Raw genomic sequence first — 25,179 nt, 5'->3', positions numbered from 1 at the left:
GTGACTAAAGCCTTGTTCACACTGCAGGCCTTAATGCTCAAATCAGTTTTGTTTTTTAATACTGACTGTCCAAACAGCAAGTTACAAGTGACCAAATTGGATTGGTGTGTTCAGACAGCAGTCATTTGCTGGCATGGCTATGCTAGTTGTCATAGTAAGGATGGGTGTTTGCACTGTGGTGTAGGCTGATTGGTGGTGCTCGTGCTTCCTATCACTCAGAAGTTATGTAGCAAGCTGAGGTGACAACAATACCTGCCATGGATATTTCCCAGTTGCCTTGAATGTTCAAAATCATAGTGTAAGAACATTTTTTTTAAAGCCTCAATGGATAAGAAGATCCAACTTAATTTTTGTCTAGCCACAACAGTCGACTAGCTAGCTTGGTAGCTGTTTAGCTTTATAGCACATTCACTGATTTGTTTGTAAACAATTAAGCTAGTTAGCTACCACATGTTATTGTCAAACTGTCAACAGAGTAGCTAGCAAGCAACAAGATATGCCAAATAATAGTCCAAAAACCACTTGCAGGCAGATAAATCAGATTTGACCATTCGGACACGTCACAGGAATCAGATTTATATCTGACTTCAAACCACCTACGAAGGTGGTTTGAAATGTGGCTTGAAATATCCTATTGCTTTTTGGCTGTTCAGACTGCAGGAAAAAGACCCGATTTGAAACAGAAATGCAAATAAATAGGATTTGAGTCATTTAAACTGCCAATGTGAACACGAATTAGTCTACAATGAGCTCAACATGTAGCGCATACCAAAGGTGAATCTCAAAAGTGGCTTTTTCTCTCGCCTCCATCTTCACTAATTGAAAAAAATGAACCGCTGTAAGAAATATAGTGAATCCTTTTTGCTTTCACCTGTCCTTTTTGCTTTCACATCAGTGCAGGTGGAGGAAATAAGGAGAAGAATCCACTGTACCATTGAAATGCACCCACGTGTGGAAAAAAATGCAGGTGTGTCATAGCCACTGTATAGAGCACATTATTTATAGAGCATATTAAATATTCTTTGCTTGTATCCATCGCAATTTGTGGACGTGGTTTGGTCTTGATCATACTAAAATGCAACAGAGATTGTATTTTTGGTCAGAAAATAAATGTTGGCTAAACTTCTCAAGTGTTTTCTGGTTCTGCTTTAATTTACCACATTTTTACTGCAACCCATACCTCATTGGTGCGACCTAGTAGCCAATGAGAATAGAGATAAATAGTAACGCGTCTTTTTGTAGGCACTAACTCCGCCATGGTTCGTTTTTGGATAAACGCCGAAAATAAGGTCTGCGGTAAACACAGGTTTAGGAGATCTTATACGTTTTGTCCCGTAAGATAATTTTCATTAGTTAACGTCAATTTTTGTGAAATTTTAATAATTCATGTAATTTTTTTAAATGCACGTAAATTCTTCATAATTCATAAAGTTCAAGTTAACTGACTGCTATTATAGCATAGAACAAAACGTATAAGATCTAATAAGCCTGTGTTCACCTTATGTTCTTTGTTATTCCAAAACATTATTTCCCCATTCATTTTTCCAATAGCTGAACGAAACACGGGTAACTCGTTTCCGTGTTTTAGGACTACAAGCTGACGAGCTCTTGTGCTAAAACAGATCACACGTTTTCATTGGTTGAGGTGCATTCCACCACGCTCGACACAAGACAGAGGAAGAGGCGCAGAAAGAGCGATAACTCGCCCCAAAATCAGTCTTTTCCAACAGGTTGCGTTTTTTCCAGCTCACCCAAGCGAGTAGTTTTTGTGTGGAGATCAATACTGTGTCTGATTTGGTCAACAAAGTAATGGCTTATTTGCATCGTGAGGTTTATTTAATCGAATATATGTTTTGTAATGCTTAGGTTGTTACGAGTGTACTGATTTAAGGACACGTGACATCCCGGAAATGTTGAGAAAAAAAACACTTTATATCGAAGTTGTGCCTGTTAGTGCTATCCGGAATCATTGGGACGTCCCTACCCTAACCATAACCCTTAAACAACATGTACCTTTACCATTTTAAACGTCAACGTCAGTGGGGGTAGGGCCCCACTAACCGCCCCACTAACCGTTATTTAACTAGGAGAAGCCCATTGAGCCCAGTCTATTTTTCAAGGGAGACCTGGCCAAGAGGGCAGCAACAATCAAATACATTACGGAATTAAAACATAGAACAATACAATACAACAACATGATCCAGCCTAAAAAAGCATTTACACTCCTTAGTAACAGAGTCTCCCATCAAAAATGTAAATTCATTCAGTGGCACTAACATATCTAGATGAAGCATGGATTGCAGACTATTCCATGCATCTGGTGCACAGGACCTAGCAGACCGGGTATGGTAACTGTTGCTGGTGAAGGAGACCAGACTACAGAGGTAAAGAGGGAGTTTACCCAAAAGGGCTTCGTAGATGAACACATAAATGTAGGCCAAAAATACGAAGATAACCTGCCTAAATAACGTTGGTAGTCATGAAGTGATTTGAACGGTTGGTCATGGCTCACATCAACACTATCAACCCGGAAACCCTAGAGTAGACCCACTTGGTCCCCTAGCCGTGGGTTTACGAGCACCGCATTGACTGTTTGGAAAGCCTGCGCGCAAATGAAAAAGTGTGGTGGGTGGGTTCGACCCGCCCCCAGCTAACCGTTCCGTGTGTCGCCGCGAGGGGCTTCCCCCCCAAAATCGTGTTTGGCCAATCACAGAAGAAGATACTGACTTTTCCCATAAACCAATGCGAATACATTCCATATAAATTCAGCCTCCACCCTTTCATCGGTCTCCTTCTCCTCTCCGATCCTGAAGAGAGGTAAGATGTTTGTCTTGTAGTTTCTAGTCCAAGGTTATGTATTTAATGCAGATGCTTTCAGTTATGTATCAATTTGTATTTACCGTCATAGTTTAGTTATGTCTGGTAAATTTGTCATCATCTTGTGACAACTTTGCTAGTTCGTGTTGCGCTCGCTAGCTTTAGCTAGTAGGCTTAACTCCACGTGTGGTGAACAAGTTGTCTCCCTTCACTCGCGCACAACTATCTTCTAGGACAGGGCTACCTTACTCCAGTCCTAAAGTACTCTGTTGGCGGGTACTCGAGGATCGAGTTAACTCACTTTTAAACTTTTAATATCGGGAGCCGACCATTAACTACAACGCAGTCAACGAGTACCCCGGCAAGCTGGGCCTCCCTTTCCTACATGATGAATAAGTGTTGGTAGGGACATCTGAGTTGCATTGAGGAAACGCCAACCATTCTGACTTGGATCATACTTAATTACCTAGTGTCACTATTACTGCACTGTCCTAGTTATTCCATTTACGTTTTATCAAAGGACAGTTTTTGCAGATCTGATTGTGTTTCGCAGGTATTGCTGAGAAGCAAAGCACAAGTTGGAAGATTCAAAATGAGGTATGCATGGTTATTTGTATTACCCTACATCCACTTGTCAAATCGAAGAATTTGAGCCCTGTGCCACTGATGATTCCATTTGCTACTCTTGATCTGTCTGGATGATGAATCTGCAACCACCAATTGCATGTTCTGAGGCACAGCACGTTGTTTGCTTTACCTGTGAAGATATTTTGAAGTATAATTTTACATTTATTCCTTTACAGCTGCAGCCAAGTTGTGGCATTGGGTATGTTTCATGTATTTCATAGGAGTTTCAGTGCCTTGTACTGTAAATGATTGTTTAAAAAAATAACATTGGGAATCTCTCTGAAAAATAATGAAAGAAATGTTTTTACTGATGCAGTGCAGCTGCTTTCAAAGAAGCCAGTCTGGTCTCCTGAGATATAAATTATGGCTTTATTTCTTAACTGCAGATGGTGTACTCTGGGAATGCCAATATCTGAAACTGTTGCCGTGGTAAGCTACTACATTTTGTTCTCCAACAGGAGCAATGGTATTTTACCTTTTTAACTGGGCAAGTCGTGTAAGAACAAAGGCTTATTTTCAATGACTGCCTAGGAACAGTGGGCTAACTGCCTCTTCAGGGGCAGAACGATAGATTTGTACATTGTCAGCTCGGGGTTATGAACTTGCAACCTTTGGGTTACTAGTCCAATGCTTTAACCACTAGGCTACCCATGTGATACAATGCATGCGTATGTCTGCAGATGCACCATGAAGAATAAGCAGCGTTGCTGGTCGTGTCTGTTTTAGTAGGTTCAATTCACTGCATGAAGTTCATGTGACCTTTCCTTTTTCAGAAGCCAATGGAAATTAGTCATGTGACTGAAACTTTGACAAAGGTAGGTTGTTTTGTTGTGTTGTGTTGTTTAATTAAGGCTTAATACTTGATACAATGATGACAGCATAGTTCAGCTGATACTCTATGATGAATACTCAGCATTGTCTTTCGCTCCTATCTGATGTATCCTTGATTTCAAAGCACATGTATCATTTTTTTTGCCTATACAACCCTGACAGTATTTCTTTGCAGAACTCAAGTTTCTGACCATGCTGCGATGGGATCCTGGAGTCTCAAGTCTAGTTTGGCTGTTAATTTAGGGTAAGCTGCAAAGTGTCCAAATAAAATGAAGAGTAACAGCAGTGCAATCTGAAATGATGACATTGAATCAGGTCTCTGATCTCTTTGAGGACAATATTGTTACACACTCTGATTAGATTGAGGTTCTTTGATTTTCTTGGTTTGGAAACCTTGAGCAGTTTGATTAAACTCTGATCTCTATTCAGACCCAGATGCAGAAACAGGATTTGGTGTTGCAAGAAGGCAGACTGAAGTGAGTTACACATGTGCTTTTTTACATTTACAACTAAAGGATGACTTTGACATGTCTCTGGTTCAGTACATTGTTACACTCAGTTCAAAATTTGATGCCCTTTCCCATTGCATTTTGAGTTTGTCATTGTGATAATTTTTCACTTTGCATGGGCAGTGGATACTGGGCGTAAAGGATTGGATGTAGAGCTGTCCCTGTCAGGTTGGTATACATAGATTTGGGTAATCTACTTAACTGGTTTCGGTGATGCTTACAAATGTCTGACCTGAATTGTTATGTGGACATTATCAAAACTGAGGAACCTGGAACTTTATTGCATTGCCCATGATTGTAATTTTGTCTCAATTAACTTAATCTCTCTCTAGGTGGCCAGTGAATTTACAACTGCCAGTGTAGTTAAGAATGAGGTAAGATTAAGACCTGTGCAGTTGCCTGTTATTCTCAACCTATGATGAAGAGATTCTGCCAAATGATTTTTCTGATTATACCATACCGTTCCATTTATATCTGAGGTTGTTAAATGGTGTTACTGAGTGTGTTTGTGAATGCATTTTGCTTAGTTCTCTGCCATTCTTCCAGAAATGATGACGCTATCAAGAGATGCAGTGGGAGACATCCATGATTTCAGACTACATTTATCCTGGGTGGTTACTGATTTCGACTATCAATAAAATGTGTGCACTTATCCCTGTCTTGACTTTAATGTGTTATTAGCTGGCTTAGTGAGTTTAATAAACCATTCAAATAATAGTCATTTGATTCCAGATCAAACTGCAGATTTGTAAGAAGACATTCAACAATTTGATGTAGCTAACGTAAACTTTAAAAAGACTAAGTAAAAACGAATGAATGTAGTGCCAATGCGCAAACTTCTTCCAAGTAATGTTGTAGGGGTGGCGTCTTGGCAACTAGCTGTAACTTGAAGACTGGGCGTAAATTGAAGACATGCAATTGACTAAAACATAAGCATCTGCGCTACCGATGGCTTAACACGTCAAGAGTCCATTGACTTTGACGTCTTAGAGTTGAGTGAATTTGGTATCAGGATAAATATAACCAGTCGAATTTTTAAATGTATGTAATACATGGCAAATGCAACGGTCGTGTATACGGGCTCACTAATACCACGCAGAACAGAACGTATGTAAACAGTTCTTATACTGTGGACATGTTCCAACCCGTCATTTGGCCTTTCAGAGGCTGGGCGTGGTTTAAACTTGCTCAGCCAAATCGCAGGCGGGTCCCCGCCTCTTGGAGTCCTCCGATGTATAGATTCTTACTGTTCTGGTATCGCAGCCTAGTTATAACAGTTGCTCAGTTCCGGCTATTGTGGTGTTCAGTATTTTTCCATCTCAGTTAAACCTCAATGACCACCCCTCCCTATGCCTGCTTAACCACAACTTTGTAAGATACAGCAAGTTTATACAGCAAGTTTACGTTTACACAAGGACAAAACATCTGCTGGGCTGTTAGCTACAGTTTTGCAACATGCCGGTCACACCATGTCACACACACAGGCAAGCAGTTTAATCTCATGATGCACAATTGCAGATACTTCACACAGCCAACATCGGCTAATATTTAATCATATGGTAATAGTTAATGTAAAATACAGAATCCCACAATGGATAGGGTGTTTAACTTGCAGCCATAGTAAAATACAACTGGGGTAACCGTATCTAACCCAGTACTCTTAATACATTTTACGTGGGCGTGAGTAGCTAGCTCATTTACATACTGCAGATTTTCCCGCAAAATGGCGGTTAGCTTGCTGCAATGTGTTTGGGCTCCCTAGTGGCTGTTTAAGGCACTGTAACTGCATCGTTGCTAGAGGCGTCACTACACACCAATGATCGGTTCCAGGCTGTATCTCAACTGGCCATTATTGGGAGTCCATAGAGCGGCGCACAATTGGCCCAGCGTTAGGGTTTGACCGGAGTAGGCCGTCATTGTAAATTAAAAAACATATTGACTTCCCTGGTTAAAATACAAATTGAGCAATAAAGATTATGCACTTGCCATAAATAGCCAACAGTAGCTAGTTTAGCTAATCACTCAATACCGCACATCAGATCACAGGACATTTGTTTACTCGATGAGCAGACTAATAGCCTTCGCATTAATTAATGTACTCTACTGCGTTTTACTTAACGCTAGAACCGAAATTACTTGACAATCGTGTTGAACAGACCCATTACCAGGCTGACATTGCCATTATATTGAGTGACGGGACAATGCAGGGTGGAATTTGGCCCATGGGTGGCACTAACAGCCGGCCAAAGTGTTCTGAGCCCCCCCCCCCCCCCCTTTTTATTGTTAAATAATTATATTTTATATTTTCCATTTAATATTCTTTGAATCTACCTTCATCCCATGACGCTTGAAGTTGTTCCGCACTGATTTTAACAAGTTTTGAACATCAAAGATGATGGAGTTTGGTCTTCAACTGTGATGCAGTGTGCACCATCGGTGTGTTCCTCAGCAGACTTGCCCCAAGGAGTTTCATAGACTTCATATTACAGGGTGACTGGTCACACAACATTGATGACCTGTCGCATTTAAAGTAATTACTGTAAATTCCAAATATATAGGAGGGATGAAACTGGACTATTGTGTATAGACATTGTTACTTAGTCAGTCCTATGCTTTTTAGTCTCTTTATTGCCAATATCAGCAGTCTCTTGGGCTGGCGTTGCCGATTTAGCCAGGAAATAGCCAAATGCCTGCGTGGGAGATGTCAACAAGGCAGGGGTAAGTAAATGAAGTGTCTTGAGAGTGGAATTTTAGGAATGTTAAACTGTAGTCATGTATTGTCTGACAGCTCAGTCACATAATTACCTGTTTCCATTTCGAAGTGACACTCCTAACCATAACAACCATTGCCTGATTGGCAACATCTCACTTGATGGTTAAGCTATCAATGACGTCAATCACAGAGAACCTCCGCCCTGCCCTTTCTTATTTCTCTGCACACTGCACTGTAGTTTGAAGAAGTCCTTTTAGATGTGGAGGTAGCGACTCCATGGCCTCCAACATTGGATCCTGTTTTGTTCTACAAATTTATAAAGAGGATAAATGCATGATGAAATCACCCTAATTGTATAACCAATCCTAATGCTGTCTATTAGAAGTCAACATGTGTTATTCCAGTCTTGCAGATTTTGACAGCTTATTTTCCAGGAGTCGTATTCTCTTAAAAACGAAACATCTGTTTTGTTATTTTTGTTTCAATGTGTGAACAATTAATCACTGTGGGTGTATTATTATTATTATTATTATTATTATTATACTATAGACTTCCTTCAATTGGATGATGGCCTCCTCCTGCATGACATCTGTGTTACACGCTGCTTGCTTTGACACCTGAGCTTCCTGTATGCTCATAAGGACGCCTTCTTCTGTCACCTGAGCCGCCTCCTGTATGCTTGTGAGGATGCCTCCTGCCACCTCTGTCACCTAACAGACCACCTCCTGCAGACCACCTGAACTAAATTCAGCATCTGCTGCTTCCTCTGCTGGAGCTGGGTCTACGCTCTCCTTCGCTCTCCTTCACTCTCTTGTTCTCTCGGTCTGTCTCACCTAAAACTCCTACATCTGCTTCCCTGTCCTCTCCTTCAAAAATAGAACATTCAAGACTTTAAACCTGTTGTATTAATATAAAACAATAATGATGCATCTTTAATCGCTATGTATTTTGTAGTTGGCTCACTTCTATTTCTACAACGCTGTGCATCTGTTGCAGATTGAGGGGGTGGATTCATGCAATTTATTCTGGTAGGTACTGCCTCGGAGGACAGCGTCTTCTGTGAACCCTGTTGAAAGAGACATTTTTACCAGAAAAGGATTTACTGAAATGTATTTTTATTGACAAAGTTAGTAGCTGTCCCTTAATCAGAATAAAACTCTTCAAAGTGCTCCTCTCACACAGAATAACCCCCTTTCTTCACGTCCTCAAAGGACTTCTGCAGACGGATGTCCCTGTTTAAATACAAAACAAATTGACAATGCAACTTTCATAAGAGTTACATACCAATAAAAAGAGACTAACCTGCTGGCCCTACTGAGTCGATAGGAACATTAGCCTGAGCTATTTAGGAGGTATATCACACCTGGCACAAATGATTGTCTAGTTCTGTTTTTCCTGCTGAGGGGTGTCCTATACCTGTGCCCAGAGGGGAGTATTTCAAATTCTGGGTACATGGGGTAGCTTGGGTCTAAAATTATTTTGTGAGCCTTGTGGGTGTTGGTTTTGGGGATGACCAGTGAAATATACCTGCTGGAGCGCATGCTACGGGTGGGTGTTGCTATGGTGACCAGTGAGCTGAGATAAGGCGGGGCTTTACCTAGCAAAGACTTATAGAAGACCTTGAGCTAGTGGGTTTGGCGATGAATATGAAGCGAGGGCCAGCCAACGAGAGCATAAAGGTCACAGTGGTGGGTAGTATATGGGGCTTTGGTGACAAAACGGACGGCACTGCAATAGACTGCATCCAATTTGCTGAGTAGTGTTGGAGGCTATTTTGTAAATGACATCGCCGAAGTCGAGGATCGGCAGGGGTAGGATAGTCAGTACTATACTGACAGAGTATAGTACAGTCAACATTAAAAGTTTTTTGAGAAAGTACAGTCTCTGTTGACTTTTTGTAGATCTGGTCTGTACATTTACTCCACTGAAGCTTATTGTCCAAGAGGACACCCAGGTATTTGTATTTCTCTACAATCTCTGATAGATGTTGCAGAGGTAGGTGTTGTACACTTCCTGAAGTCTATGCACATTACTTTGGTCTTGTTGGTATTGAGAACCAAGTGTGATTTGTCACGCCACTCTACAAAGTCATGTAGGACCGGGCCATGGTGTTCCTCGTCATCATGCAACAGGCTAATCAAGGCTGTGTCAACAGCGAACTTAATGAGGTGTGTCAGGATGGGAACTAGTACAACTATTAGTGTACAGGACTGGGGACAGAACACATCCCTGAGGAGAGTCTGTTGGTGGTGCGTATGTCCGATAAGTGGGGACCTATTTTGACCCGTTGTGACCGCTGGCTCAGGAAGTCCAACAGCCACAAAACCAGCCCCCAATTTAAGGAGAAGTCCCGAATGAGTCTCTGTGCCAGAATGTAAGGCTGGATTGTGTTGAAGGCAGAAGAAAAGTCAACAAACAAAACCCTGACATGCACCCTGTAGGTGTCTAGACCATGTTGAGAGTAAGAATGGCATCATCAACTCCTCTGCTGGGCTGATGGGAAAACTGAAACGGTTTGTGCTGAGAACATGACTTTTCTCAAGGCATTTCATTACGAAGGATGTCAAGGCTACAGGGCGGTAGTCATTCAGCACAGAGGGATTATATGCTTTAGGAATGGTTTAATTATTGAGGTTTTCCACAATACTGGCACGTGTTGCTGGTCGAGTGAGGATTGGAAAATGTCTGTAAAAAAACAGCCAATTGTTCAGCACAGTGCTTTAACACATGTCCACTTTTGTCTGGGCCTGGGCTTTTGTGTGCGTTACACCCCCTGAACTACTTCAAAACATCAGCCTGTTTAACAACAAACATTTGTAATGATGCTTCCATTTGTTTTACTTCCGACACAAAGTTGTCTAATTTCAAATCTTGAGAAAACATTCAGTTCAGTTGCCATGTTCTGGCCCTCATGTCTCCCAAGGTCAGCACTGGTTTTTCCCCTGCCTATATGGGGGGCACTAGCTATGGATGTAATCCCTTGCCAGGCCACCCTTGAGTTTCCTGAGGAGAGGCTCCTCTCCACCCTTTGCTTGTATGCCTCCTTGTCCACCAGTAGCTGTCTTTTGATCTCACGTTAGACAGGCTTTAAAATATGTACAACACCCCCAGCATAAACTGCCTTCCTATTTAGTAGTGATTTTAGATTTTTTTTGATACCCAAGGATTATTGTTAGGGAAGATTTTATAGGTTTTAGTAGGCACAACAGACTCAACACAGACATTTACATAGTCTGAAACGACATCTGAGTTCATCAAGATCAGAGCTGCTGTCCTCAAATACCTCCCACACAGTACAGTCAAAACACCCCTGGAGAAGAGTGATACTGTTGTCCTTAAAGATCTGGACAGTTTTAACTGTGGGTTTCTCCCTCTCCTGGAGCTGATAGTAGGTTGGCCTGAGGTAGACAACATTGTGGTCTAATGTCCCCAGGGGAGGTCTGGTGGTGGCAGAGAATGCATTTGCTATTGTCCCATAGCACAGATCAAGTCTATTTTTCCTAGTGTGAAATTTGACATACTGGTGGTATGTGCGCAGGACTTTGTGCAAAGTACAAAAAAATCTCCTAAAATTGGGATGCTTCGGGGAGATGGATTCCAGTTTCTGTGACAGATTATAAATCATCTCTGGTGCCTTTTGTTATATTAGCTTTTGGTTGAATGTACACAACGGTAACAAACAATTGGGGAACTCACGGGGCAGATAATAGGATCGCAGTGACACAGAAAGCAGTTCAATGTCGGGGGTACAGAGTACCAGGATTGATTTACAGCACTGGTCCCTGACAAGCAGGCAGACGCCCCCGCCGTGATGTTTCCCTATGAAGGTCAGATCACGGTCCGCTCTGACCAGAGTGAAGCTGGCCGGCTCCACTTCCCTGTCTGGGACTCTCATCTACCCAAGTCTGAGTAAACGCCAGCAAACAGGCCTCCCGGTATTCGTGTTGGAAGCGCAGATTCGCTGACAGTTTACCAGCTTTCCCCTTTAGTGACTGGGCATTGATCAGCAAGGTGGTAGGTAAGGGGAGTTGGTTCTTCAATTTTTTAAATCGGTCTGATTCCCCAGCATTTGGGTTTGTAATCCACTCGCAGACAATTGGGGATTAGATGGGCCATTGGGATATCCATCGCGTTTGTGTTTAAATTGCATTATAGTACCAACTCCCTACTGTATTGGATTCCGCTGCCAGCAGCATTTTCATAATTTCGTCCCTTTGTAGCGGGTACAGTGAGGGGGGAAAAGTATTTGATCCCCTGCTGATTTTGTACGTTTGCCCACTGACAAAGAAATGATCCGTCTAATTTGAATGGTAGGTGTATTTGAACAGTGAGAGAGAAGAACAACAAAAAAGTCCAGAAAAGCTCAAGTCAAAAATGTTAAATTGATTTGCATTTTAATGATCACTGTATGTACACAATCAACAAGATCAGTCTAACATCCCACCACTGTAAATCCATCGTTGGCAGATTGTTTGTAAAGTAAGTGTACAAAACTTAGTTTTGTGTGTTTAAACATAAAAGAATGCCACACCAAACATCTCACACATTGCGGGATGCAACAGAGCCACGCCCCCTGGTTTGTTTTCCATTTTATGAAAATATGACAGATTCTTCTCTGGAGCCCTGCAAGAGTAGCTTCTACCCTTTCAAGGAGCAGAAGAGGCCTCAGCAGTTTCTGGGAATCTACAACATCAGTTGTGTTTTAACCTCTTCTCTGGGACTCCCAGCCATTAATCTTAATGTTTGTACAGTCGGCGTTACTCTGGACCTTTATCTTTTTTGACGAACATATCAAGACTGTTTCAAGGACAGCTTTTTTCCATCTACGCAACATTGCAAAAATCAGAAACTTTCTGTCCAAAAATTATGCATCAAAATTGGGACAAAAGGCCACTCTAAAATGTGTAGTTTTGTCACAGCACAATGTCACTGTCTTAAATTGAGGGAGAGTGCAATTGGCATGCTGACTGCAGGAATGCCCACCGAGCTGTTGTCAGATAAATGTAATGTTAATTTCTCTTACACAAACTGCTTCCAAAGTCGTTTTCGAGAATTTGTCAGTACAACCAATTGGTCTCACCACCGCAGACGACATGTGGGCCAGCGGTTTGCAGATAATTTAAAGTGCCCCACTTTGGTGGTATGGGCAGGCATAAGCTATGAACGCAATTGCATTTGATCGATGGCAATTTGATTGGACAGATACCGTGACAAGTTCGATGCCTTATCTATTTTTATCTATATGTGTGTGTAACAGTATTACTTTAGACCGTCCCCTCGCCCGAACCAGGCACACATCAACAACAATCACCCACGAAGCATCGTTACCCATCGCTCCACAAAAGCTGCGGCCCTTGCAGAGCAAGGGGAACCACTACTTCAAGGTCTCAGAGCAAGTGACGTCACCGATTGCTGACTAGCTAGCCGTTTCACATCCGTTACATGTGAATCTGACCAACAGGTGCATGTGTTTTCCCAGTCATGTGAAATCAATAGATCAGAACATAATGCATTTATTTCAATTTACTTTCCTAATATTAACTCAGTAAAATCTTTGAAATTGTTGCGTTTATATTTTTGGTTCAGTATACCCCATGAGCTTCAACCCAATCAGAAACTCAATATCCTTGGTTTAGTCGTTTGTACATGTAAATAATTGCCTCAAAGGTTAACACTATAATTTTTTACCATGGATGATCCATCCTTGCATGGCTCAGTCTATGAATTTGAGTGTTTATATTTTTACAGCCCCATCCCTCAATTTAACGGAACGGTTGAGTTATCAAATGTATGGGAGGGCTGTGAACATGCATAGTATATATTAACACTTGATGATACTTGTACAATATATATAAACATGCATTACTGTACTGTCTTTGCATTGTACAATTGTTTTGGACTGACTGGAGCGTGCATGGCTTATCAGGGTGAATCTTCGTGACTCACAATTTGTAAGGATATGACGTCGCAATCTGGAGAGCGTTTCCTGTGTTTTACCATGAATACATTTTTCAGGACTGCCTGCTTGCATCGTAGGCCGGTGGAGAGGTAGAATCAAAGATCGCTGCTTTCTGATAACCGCAAATATACGACATCACTGATGTTCCTCTACCAACTGTTGCCCTTCCTTTGGGCTGTGTCTGCAAATGCAGATTTCTTTCAATTTGACACTATTTCAAATGCATCTACGTATTATTTCAATTATATTTATTGTAATATATGGGAAGGGGAGTGTCAACCTAATCAAGATGATACGACTCAGCAAGGTGAGGTATTTTTTATTGCCCTGAAAGGTGTTTTTTTTTCTTTTCATTAGAAATATTAACATTGGGAGACAGTTCTCTCGACAGTCTGGGGTGTAGTTAGGATCAGAAACACCTGCACTGGAGCTTGTAGTTATCACTGTCCACATTTTCGCGTGGTATAAATTCGTTTTTACATAGGTCTATTTCTATTACAATGTAGAGACGGTGAGCAACAATGATTAGAAAATGCAGAGGAAAAAGCATATTTATTTATGAACCAGTGATTTATGAGCCAGCTTTTTCCTTGCACAACTTGTATTGAGCAGAAATGATAGTGTTGTTAAATGTATTGCAACAGCTATGTGTATAACTGTATTCACTGAATTACATTTGTGTGCTCTTTTCAGTACCTACGAGGGACCTGTGGGCAGGATTTCCTCAGGACTACATCAGTTTGCTGTCACAGTGGTATTGCAGCCTGGGACAGTGCTGTGAATCAGGGGATTGTCGGATAACAAATAATATTACAGGTATGAAGTCATATTGAGCAGATATTATCATTCATGTATATTCCACCAGCATGTCATTTTTGTGTAGTCCTCATTATCTCTAGATTTGATGTTATTTCCCCCAGGTTTGGCTAGTGATCTACAGCTAAAGCTTCACGGGCAGCACCTTGCCCAATCAGTGGTTTTGAAGGCTGTGCAGGGCTTCGTCAGTAACCCTGAATCCAATAAGCCATTGACCCTCTCCTTTCATGGCTGGTCTGGCACCGGCAAGAACTTTGTGGCCCGGATTGTAGCTGACAACATGTACCGGGATGGAGTGAAGAGCGAGTGTGTGCGTCTTTTCATTGCCCCATTCCACTTCCCCCATGCCAGACTGGTGGACACGTACAAGGTGAGCCTAGCTGGCACAGACTTGACTCCTCTCTGCCAGGAACATGTGCAGAACAGAACTACTTTATGTTGTCAATATCACTGTCACTATTTGAAAATGATAATGCCACAATTGATTCGATGACACAACTTGATCTAGACCAGAGTAGGAGTTTAAAAATATAAGTCGAAATTCAGCAAATTATAATAACATGTAGAGGAATACATGTGCATTTTAATATCTTGAATATATTGCACACCAAATATGGGAGAGAGAGGAGATATTTTTGTGCTCACCATAGAGCTCTTTTTCCAGGGCCAGCTCAGAGAAGCTATCCGGGACATGGTGCTTCGTTGCCCACAGACACTTTTCATCTTTGATGAGGCTGAGAAACTGCATCCGGGCCTTATAGATGCCATCAAGCCCTATATGGACCATTATGACAATGTGGATGGGGTCAGCTACAGGAGAGCTGTCTTCTTATTCCTCAGGTTAGCCATACATACCTTACCAATTCTTGCAAGGACTCTTCCACTAACTCATGTAAGGAAACTTAACTGTCCACGTGATGGCTAAATGTCTCTGAGATTTTCCTATCACTATGATGTTTTGTAATATTTCCTTTAGTAATATTGGTGGGACAACCATCAACGATGTGGCCTTGGACTTTTGGCACTCAGGGCAGAACAGAGAGGACATTGGGATGGAGGACTTGGAACACCGGCTTCGTGCTGAAGCTATGGAATCTCAAGGTAGTGGCTTTACAGCAGTGGCTTTACAATCACTCACACACATTTCAGCATATACTGTATGTTTTCACAGGCAAGATTGAAGATGCTACACTACACCGTGAACACACAAACTCCGTTTTCAAACTGACAGATTAGAAACGGCTTAATATTTTGAATTCCGTAACATTTAAGTGCAACATGTTCAATTGTGGATTTACCTATTTGTCTGCTTTCCAGGAGGCTTTGCACAGAGTGAGCTGATGTCAGGCCATCTTATTGACTTCTTTGTGCCCTTCCTACCTCTGGAGTACCGTCATGTCAAGCTCTGTGCCCGTGATGCCTATGCAGCGCGGGGTCTGGAGCCAGACGAGGGAACGCTGGACGAAGTGGCAAAGGCCATGCTATATGTACCCAAGGAGGAGAGGCTGTTCTCTGCCCAAGGCTGCAAATCCATACCACAGAGGATCAATTTCTTCCTCCCCTAAACAGACTAATGCAACCCAGGAAACACACAGTATTTTAGCAAAAACAAAAAAGTATGATGACATATTGAACATTGTTGCAGTGTGGTGTTTCCACGCCTCACCCTACACTGCCAAGAAAGCAAGCATAGGGCATCTGTCTCTTGTAAGATTATATCTGATAACCAAATAAGAGATTTTACTAGTGTTCATTTTCAACTTTGATTTTTCCCTGCTCATTAGACTACTTATGCACTGATTTTTAGGTCAAGCTCAGGTCAACTCTGTAGTATTAGTATTTGCATGTTTATATTTATAGTGCATTCGGAAAGTATTCAGACCCCTTGACGTTTTCCACATTTTGTTACAGCCTTATACTAAAATGTATTAAATTGCCCCCCCCCCCCCCCCCCCCCCCATTAATCAACACACAATACAACATAATAACAAAGCAAAATGTTTTTATTTTAGCAAAAAAATGAACTGAAATTACATTTACGTAAGTATTCAGACCCTTTACTCAGTACTTTGTTGAAGCACCTTTGGCAGCGATTACAGCCTCGAGTCTTCTTGGGTATGATGCTACAAGCTTGGCACACCTGTTTTTGGGTAGTTTCTCCCATTCTTCTTTGCAGATCCTCTCAAGCTCTGTCAGGTTGGATGGGGAGCGTCGCTGCACAGCTATTTTCAGGTCTCCAGAGATGTTCAATCGGGTTCTAGTCCAGGCTCTGGCTGGGCCACTCAAGTACATTCAGAGACCTGTCCCGAAGCCACTCCTTGCGTTGTCTTGGCTGTGAGGGTCGTTGTCCTGTTGGAAGGTGAACCTTTGCCCCAGTCTAAGGTTCTTTGCGCTCTGGAGCAGGTTTTCATCAAGGATCTCTCTGTACTTTGCTCCGTTCATCATTCCCTAAATCCTGACAAGTCTCCCAGTCCCTGCCACTGAAAAACATCCCCACAGCATGATGCGTGTCAGGTTTCCTCCAGATGTGACGCTTTGCATTCAGGCCAAAGAGTTCAATCTTAGTTTTATCCGACCAGAGAATCTAGTTTCTCATGGTCTGAGAGTCTTTTAGGCAAACTCCAAGCGGGCTGTCATGTGACTTTTATTGATGAGTGGCTTCTGTCTGGCAACTCTACCATAAAGGCCTGATTGGTGGAGTGCTGCAGAGATGGTTGTCCTACTGGAAGGTACTCCCATCTCCACAGAGAAACTCAGGAGCGCTGTCAGAGTGAGGTTTGTGCTTTGACATGCACTGTCAACTGTGGGACCTGATATAGACCGGTGTGTGTGCCTGTCCAAATCATGTCCAATCAATTGAATTTACCACAGGTGGACTCCAAGCAAGTTGTAGAAACAGCTCAAGGATGATCAATGGAAACAGGATGCACCTGAGCTCAATTTCGAGTCTCATAGCAAAGGTTGAGTACTTATGTAAATCAATTTTTTTAAATTACACTTTATATCTATATATACATTTGCAAACATTTCTAAAAACGGTTTCCCCTTTGTTATTATGGGGTATTGTGTGTGGATTGATGAGGAAGAAAAATATATTTTTTATACATTTTAGAATAAGGCTGTAACGTAACAAAATGTGGAGAAAGGGAAGGGGTCTGAATACTTTCCGAATACACTGTATGTTTAGTTGGCACTGAGGAAAAATTACAACTATCTGCTTAAGCAGTGGCTGGCACTTCCAATGCAAAGGAGGAAATACTGTATATTACAGTAAACTAGGTAAAATATAATTTCATACATTTTCTTAGGGGCATTTTTAATGATTATTCTGGAATTGTTTATAGATTACTTGTTTTACAGGTGGACTAAATATTTCCAGGTTTGATTTTAATAATTTCACCTTTTATTTAACCAGGTAGGCCAGTTGAGAACAAGTTCTCATTTACAACTGCGACCTGACCAAGATAAAGCATAGCAGTGCGACACAAACAACACGGAGTTACATATAAACAAACAGTCAATAACACAAAGGAAAATTAAAGATGTACATTGTGTGCAAATGTAGAAAATATATACGAAGAAAGAAATTATATATACAAGGGACGGGACAAGCAAAACATCCCATTGCTACGCCATTACAAACAGTATGACATAATTTGAAATAATCTGGAACCTACTGAATAACTACAATTCAGGTTAGAAGAAAGTAGTATAAGTGTGCAGGAGTACAGGCAGTCACTTATGTTGTTGAAATGTTTACTGAACTAAATGGTCTTGAGTATTCCAAACATTTTCCCCCTACAATTATCTTTATCTTGAATTATTGAATGTTACATTTACTTAAGTTTAGTATTCCAACAATGCTTTGAAATGTTTTTTTGTTGTCCAATGGAATGTGTTATAAAAATAGCCCATTGTGAAGATTAAAATGAGCAAGTATGTATACTGAACAAAAATATAATGTAACATGCAACAATTTCAACAATTTTACTGAGTTACAGTTCATATAAGGAAATCACTTGGAAGCCAGGCCCACTCACTTGGGAGCCAGGCCTACCCAATCAGAATTTGTTTTTCCCTGCAAAAGGGCTTTATTACAGACATAAATAATCCTCAATTTCATCAGCTGTCCTGGTGGCTCTTCTCAGATGAACCCACAGGTGAAGAAGCCTGGTGTGGAGGTCCTGGGCTGGCGTGTTTACATGTGATCGGTGGTTGTCAGGCCAGTTAGACTTATTACCAAATACTATTATGGTAGAGAAATGAACATTAAATTCTCTGGCAACAGCTCTGGTTGACATTCCTGCAGTAATCATGCCAATTGCGCTCTTTTAAAACTTGAGACATCTGTGGCATTGTATTGTGGGACAAAACTGCACATTTTAGAGTGGCCTTTTAATGTCCCAGCACAAGGTTTCATCAGCTTCCTGATATGCCACACCTGTCAGGTGGATGGATTATCTTGGCAAAGGAGAAATGCTCACTGACAGGGATGTAAACAGATTTGTGCACAAATTTGACAGAAATAAACTTTTTGTGCATATGAAACATTTCGAGGATCTTTTATTTCAGGTCATGAAACATGGGACCAACACTTTAAATGTTCCGTTTATATTTTTGTTCAGTATACATATCAGCAAGTCTTTATAAATGTTTGATTGTCTGTGCTTTGCTGTGTTATGACATCTGCCTGTTTTCCATCAATGTAAAAATTTATTATTAGCATATTCACTGCACAGCTTTTGTTTCATAAGGAACTGTGAGGCTGCATTCTGAATATATTCTGTCTATGATATGGCTTATAATGTTTTGCCCGTCTCCATACGTTTTTGCTGTTTAATGACCCCTGTCCATATCATTGTGTGCAATAACAAAGGTATTATGGTCAGTGTGCTAGTGTCACTCAGACCAGGCAATCAGGAAAGTGGCTGCTGAAGAAAGGGAATGTGTGCTGTCCCAGAGGAATGGAATTTAAGTCATTTTAGACAAATAAAACATCCTTGATAAATGTGTCTATTTTACTGTTCAGTGTAAAAACCTGCATAATCAGTTGATTATTTCAGTTCAGTTGGTTACCTAATATATGGACCACTATTACGGAACAAAAATATAAGCGCATCATGGAACAATTTCAATGATTTTACTGAGTTAAAGTTCATATAAGTAAATCAGTCAATTGAAATACATTCATTAGGCCCTAATCTATGGATTTCACATGGGATTCAGGCCCAACCAATCAGAATGAGTTTTTCCCCACAAAATTGCTTTATTAAAGACAGAAATAGTCTTCAGTTTCATCAGCTGTCTAGTCTCTGATGATCCTGCAGGTGAAGAAGTCAAATGTGGTGGGCCTGGTGTGGTTACATGTGGTCTGAGGTGGTGAAGACGGTTGGACATACTGCCAAATTCTCTAAAATGATGTTGGAGGGGGCTTATGGTAAGAAAATGAACATTCAATTCTCTGGCAACAGCTCTGGTGGACATTCCTGCAGGCAGCATGCATATTGTGCACTCCCTCAAAATGTGTAGACATCTCTGGCATTGTGTTGTGTAACAAAGCTGCACGTTTAAGAGTGGGCTTTTATTGCACCCAGCTCAAGGTTCACCTGTGTAATGATTGTGCTGTTTAATCAGCTTCTTGATATGCCATACTTGTCAGTTGGATGGATTATCTTGGCAAAGGAGAAACACTCACTTTTTATTTAAACTTTATTTAACTAGACAAGTCAATTAAGAACATTCTTTTTTACAATGATTGCCTACCCCCGCTGGGCCAATTGTGCACCGCCCTATGGGACACCCATTCAGTTGTGATACAGCCCTGAATCGAACCAGGGTCTGTAGTGACACATCTAGCACTGATATGCACTGCCTTTGACGTTGTGCCAATTGGGAGACCATTTTCTGAGATCACTAACAGGAATATAAACAAAATTTGAGCGAAATAAGCTTTTTGTGTATGGAACATTTCTGGGATATTTTATTTCAGCTCATGAAACATGGAACCAACACTTTACATGTTGCGTTTATATTTTTCTTCTAATGGAATGACATTAGGTGCACTTGATTTATTTCATCTGGTGGGCCGGGTAAGTGGACTCATTCTACTGCATTAGTGCAAACTCCGCTCGCCAATCGGTGCGCGTGCGAGCAATATCATGGGTGCGTAATCTTTCGACGACTCTGGGGCGTGTGTCAAAGAAACTCGTGGTCAGCTGGCATTGGCTGAAAACGATTTGTCCTATGCTTTTTTTTTCAATGAATTCGATTGGTTAGACTTGGTTACGCTTTCCCTCGAGCAACCTGCTATCCAATGAAAACCAGACATCTGTTCTGAACGGAAAGAAACGATTCCGCTGCATATAGCGGCATTTCAAGCTTCTCAGTTCAGCTTTTTAACAATATAACGTGTAACTAGCTATTTGTACTGCTAAATGCAGTGTATGTAATTAATTGTATTTATATATTACTAATTGTATTTACAATTTTAGAGTCTATTTAGCAAGCTGAAATGACAACCATGTTGATGCTTTTGATGCCTGTATTGGTCGCATCAATTTTTGGCGAGTCCTCCGTTTATTTCCGAGAAGAATTTGAGGATGGAGGTAAGTTATGCATAAATAAATACCTAACATATACATTTTCTTTAATTGTTTTTGGACATTTTAAATGTGATTAGACAACATTTTGTGTTGGATGAGTGTCGCAGACACAACTTCATAGTCTGCTCACTTTATGCAAAATCAACTTGACATGCTCAGTCATTCACATTTAGATGACATGTTCTGATTTAGTGATTATTCGTCCAAAATACCGTCAATGGATTCCACGCACTGCCCCCTATAATTTTCCCAGAACAACTACTTAGCTGCTTAGCCCTTGTCAAGTGACTCTGCTCAGGTGATTTACTCCTGATTTTTGTATGACCATTTTGCAGATGCATGGAAAAGCCGATGGGTGGAATCCAAACACAAGTCAGATTATGGAAAGTTTGTTCATACTGCTGGGAAATTCTATGGTGATGTAGAGAGAAACAAAGGTGAGATGAGATCAAAGGTGCCTCTGTCTTGAATCCATTTTAGGATCCAGCAAAAAGATCTAGTGCATCTAGCTGTTTCTCAATGGGTCATTTGAGCTGAGTTGCTCTTGGGTTGATTTGAGCTTTTGTTTAGTATTTCTTATATATTTAAAACAATTCAGGTCTGCAAACCAGCCAGGATGCTCGCTTTTACTCTGCATCCTCCCGCTTTGAGTCCGTCAGCAACAAAGACCAGGCACTGGTAATCCAGTTCACTGTGAAACATGAGCAGAACATTGACTGTGGTGGAGGATACATCAAGCTGTTCCCAGCTGATCTCAACCAGGAGGAAATGCATGGAGATTCCACATACAACATCATGTTTGGTGAGTCTACAGTATGCTATTTGTAAGTGGAAACATTGGTGATTAACCTACATATGTGGAATGGACCATTTGTCACATTCTATATTGCGAGTCCCCTAGATATTATCAGTTGCCTGTACTTTATACCACATGCTATTAGCTGTGTGAATTTAAGTTCCTGTGGTTGTTTTGTCTGGCTTAGGTCCTGACATCTGTGGTCCAGGTACTAAGAAAGTTCATGTGATCTTCAACTACAAAGGCAAGAATCACTTAATCAACAAAGACATAAGATGCAAGGTGAGAGAAGCACTGTTGTAGTTATGCTCTATTTTCTATTCAGTGCTAGCACTTGTATTCATCTATCAGCTTCACCATCTGTTATCTGACAACACTTCTGCTGTTCCACCTTTTTTCTCAGTAAAAAGTTAAGCGTCAGCCTTACATTTATTATTTTGTTGCAGTTTCTAAATGCGTTTAGTTTTGTGGCTAAAACTGCCACCTTTATTAACAGTTATGCTTGTGTTTTCCCTAGGATGATGAATATACCCACCTGTACACACTGATAGTCAATCCGGGTAACACCTACGAGGTGAAAATCGACAACAAGAAAGTTGAGTCTGGAAGCCTAGAGGAGGACTGGGACTTCCTTCCCCCCAAGAAGATAAAGGACCCTGATGCTGAGAAGCCAGATGACTGGGATGAGAAGGAGACCATTGATGATCCTGAAGACAAGAAACCAGATGTACGTTTTAGGAGAAACTAAAGAATGCATCAGAACACAATCTAGGTCTCTGTAGAAAATGCAGATGTAAAGGACATTATTAAGCCACTTTACTTTTAGGATTGGGATGTTGCTGAGAACATCCCTGACCCTGATGCCAAGAAGCCTGATGACTGGGATGATGAGATGGATGGTGAGTGGGAGCCTCCCATGGTCACGAACCCGGACTATAAGGTAAGCCTCCATGGTCGTTTGAACTGATGGCCACAAGAATCAGGTGTGCTTGTACTACACTAGGTGAGATGTCCTCTTGCCATTTTGACTAAGCTGTTTCTCGCAACTTGCCTAGGTACTTGGTGTGAATTTAAAAATAAAAATAAATGCATAGGGAACTAACTACTTACTGACATTGTTTTACCCAGGGGGAGTGGAAACCCAAACAGATTGACAATCCTGCCTACAAGGGGAAATGGGTGCACCCTGAAATTGACAACCCAGAATACACTGCTGATCCTGAAATCTACCAATATGCCAGCATGGGGGTGATTGGATTGGATTTGTGGCAGGTAAAGTGACTGACTCTGATCCTTGATTAATATGTGACGCTGTATGATTAACATTTACTAATCTTTTGAGAATGTAAAGTTGATACTACTTTCCGTTCTTTGAGTCTTAACCAATTACCTTTTCATTATTTTTCAGGTTAAGTCAGGCACTATTTTTGACAATTTCCTCATCACCAATGACCCAAAACTTGCAGAAGAAGTGGGGAACGAGACATGGGGTGCAACAAAGGTGAGTCGATAGTGTCTTATTTACTTCCATTTCCTGTTATTAGATTGAGTTGTCACCTTTTAGAAAAGCTGCAGTATGGTGTGTGCAGTATCTCCTACCCTGTCAATAACTGAGCTTTTTTATGTCTACACAGGACCCTGAAAAGAAGATGAAGGACAGTCTGGAAGAGGAGGAGAGAAAGAAACGTGATGCAGAAGAGGTGAATATAAAGGAGGAAGATGAAGATAAAGAGGAGAGGGATGAGGAAGAAGATTACGAGGAAGAAGAGGAGGGAGAAACAGACTCTAAACTCAAGGATGAGTTATAAACTCAAACAGGAACTTCTGAAAAGGAACCCTGTCTACTATGAGCCATTGGTGCAAGGCTGGAGATTCTGTTCGTCATTGAAGCTGCACATTTATGTTTTGGTGTGAAGCTATTGTTTTAATTACATGACAAGGGAATGGGTACAAACTGACTAAGGACAGCAATTATATTGTCTGTTGCTATGGGAGTTCAGATTTGTCAAGGTTGGAGATGTTAAAGATTTTTTTATCTTTAGATTTGAGACAAGTGTTGTCTGGCAGTGATGTTATGCCAGCAATTGTTTTTGAGAAGTGAACTTTCTCCTCTGTAAACAAAGCTCTACTGCTAACCTTAAACAGTTTTCTTACTTAAGGATAATGACCATCTACAATTTCCTGACTAATCTTTACAGCAAATAGTGTATTGTTGGTCTTAATCGGACACATTTTTGTGCCTGGGGGGGATGAAGATGGCATCTCTCTTGTGTATTGGATATGGCGTGAAAGTCTAATGCGTTTCCTTTTCTGCATATGATTTTCAACAGTGCTGAGCGATTACCAGAAATGTTGACTTTTTCGGTTTTCAAACAACTAAGGGACTGACGAATTCAATTATTTGAATTAAATTTATTTTTCTCAATGGGCACATTGGAGAAACTTCAAAGATAAATCTGATCCTGCCTGCACTGTGCGATGTTGTAGTTCCCAACATTCTACTACTTAGTTTTAAAATAAAAATATGTAAACTACAATGACCCATTGCGCATCTACCTGTCGGGTCTGTTTCTTTTACGCCTGCTACGGAAGAGGCAGAAAAATGCGAGCTCGTGAGGGGTTATAGAGAGCACCTGTTGCTCTGCGAGGTGTCTCTACCTGACAATACGTGATCGTCATAAATATGTCTTTACTTTGAACTACATTTTAAATGTTTAGATGGCATATGCAGCCGCTATGTAGACATGAGAGAAAGTCGTCAAATAAAATATATGTACACTGAAATATTGTAACGTGAAATTATGGTTAACTGATAAGCAGTAACGAACAGTCACTACCATCATCATACTTCTATTAATTGTTTCATTCTGTTACAGCATTCAACACAAATAATCGAAATAGAAAACCATGGTTACTGTTTAATAAACAAACCGATATCCATCGGCCATATCAAAAAGCACTAATCGTTCAGCACAGAGGTGTGCTTGGTTTAGGGTAACTGTACTAATTTTTTCACGAATGGAACTGCTCAAGCACACTCAAGCTACCGTAAATCAAGTTTTATGAAAAATAACAAATCAGATTGCATGTATAAAGACGTTCAGATATTCTAAAACACGAAGCAGGAGGGAGTGATGTCAGTCTCTTGATATGTTTATTTGGGGGGCAATGTCAATTTATGTTGTGATATTACCCGTTTGGTTTTTAATGCCAACGTTTCTGCACTGCTGTACCCTCGAGACTTGTCCCAAGCTGATTGGATCTTGACCCTTTTGTAAAACATATTTTGTACTGGGGAGGATATGGATGGATCATTTAATTGTGCAAGAAAGAAATTCTGATACACATATTACTGTCCAATAATAAAACATAAAGGAAGTGAGTGTGACTCAATTATTGTTGCTTTCTCACAGTCCTCATTATTGTATACTGCTCCCCAATTGATTGTGTGTGTGTGTGTCGCGTAATTTGAGGCGGGTAAACTGATATTGAAGAATAGATCATCTGGC

General features: G+C 40.9%; 2 protein-coding genes, 1 long non-coding RNA gene and 4 other non-coding genes across 8 annotated transcripts; all 7 read left to right on the top strand.

Annotated features, from left to right (window-relative positions):
• The first annotated feature begins 2,743 nt into the window (after nucleotides 1-2,743).
• Nucleotides 2,744-5,436, top strand: LOC110521569. Of its 2 annotated transcripts, XR_002473171.2 has the most exons (10): nucleotides 2,744-2,817; nucleotides 3,371-3,414; nucleotides 3,621-3,643; nucleotides 3,831-3,873; nucleotides 4,218-4,259; nucleotides 4,451-4,519; nucleotides 4,705-4,751; nucleotides 4,908-4,952; nucleotides 5,117-5,158; nucleotides 5,331-5,436. It is a non-coding gene; the product is annotated as an uncharacterized LOC110521569 (long non-coding RNA). The 2 variants fall into 2 exon arrangements; XR_005040936.1 differs by lacking the exon at nucleotides 3,831-3,873 and having other exon boundaries at nucleotides 2,773-2,817.
• Nucleotides 3,682-3,762, top strand: LOC118945912. The gene has a single exon (XR_005041065.1). It is a non-coding gene; the product is annotated as a small nucleolar RNA SNORD79 (small nucleolar RNA).
• LOC118945924 lies at nucleotides 4,305-4,388 on the top strand. The gene has a single exon (XR_005041077.1). It is a non-coding gene; the product is annotated as a small nucleolar RNA snR60/Z15/Z230/Z193/J17 (small nucleolar RNA).
• LOC118945931 lies at nucleotides 4,990-5,052 on the top strand. Its single transcript, XR_005041084.1, has one exon. It is a non-coding gene; the product is annotated as a small nucleolar RNA SNORD78 (small nucleolar RNA).
• On the top strand, nucleotides 5,195-5,266 carry LOC118945923. The gene has a single exon (XR_005041076.1). It is a non-coding gene; the product is annotated as a small nucleolar RNA SNORD47 (small nucleolar RNA).
• An 8,031-nt stretch (nucleotides 5,437-13,467) lies between the features above and the next one.
• LOC110521568 (torsin-1A) lies at nucleotides 13,468-15,864 on the top strand. The gene is made up of 6 exons (XM_021599199.2): nucleotides 13,468-13,763; nucleotides 14,150-14,272; nucleotides 14,377-14,642; nucleotides 14,937-15,112; nucleotides 15,249-15,373; nucleotides 15,590-15,864. The coding sequence occupies exons 1-6, from the start codon at nucleotides 13,598-13,600 to the stop codon at nucleotides 15,835-15,837; spliced, it is 1,104 nt and encodes a 367-aa protein (XP_021454874.1). The 5' UTR covers nucleotides 13,468-13,597; the 3' UTR covers nucleotides 15,838-15,864.
• A 4,703-nt stretch (nucleotides 15,865-20,567) lies between these two features.
• calr (calreticulin) lies at nucleotides 20,568-25,052 on the top strand. The gene is made up of 9 exons (XM_021599198.2): nucleotides 20,568-20,877; nucleotides 21,210-21,311; nucleotides 21,473-21,676; nucleotides 21,858-21,952; nucleotides 22,188-22,397; nucleotides 22,497-22,610; nucleotides 22,799-22,942; nucleotides 23,079-23,171; nucleotides 23,305-25,052. Exons 1-9 carry the CDS (start codon nucleotides 20,784-20,786, stop codon nucleotides 23,476-23,478), a joined length of 1,230 nt encoding a protein of 409 aa, XP_021454873.2. The 5' UTR covers nucleotides 20,568-20,783; the 3' UTR covers nucleotides 23,479-25,052.
• The last annotated feature ends 127 nt before the right edge of the window (nucleotides 25,053-25,179 follow it).

This window comes from Oncorhynchus mykiss, chromosome 30 (assembly GCF_013265735.2).
Source record: "Oncorhynchus mykiss isolate Arlee chromosome 30, USDA_OmykA_1.1, whole genome shotgun sequence".
NCBI classification, from domain to species: Eukaryota; Metazoa; Chordata; class Actinopteri; order Salmoniformes; family Salmonidae; genus Oncorhynchus; species Oncorhynchus mykiss.
This window is presented reverse-complemented; position numbering and strand designations above follow the sequence as displayed.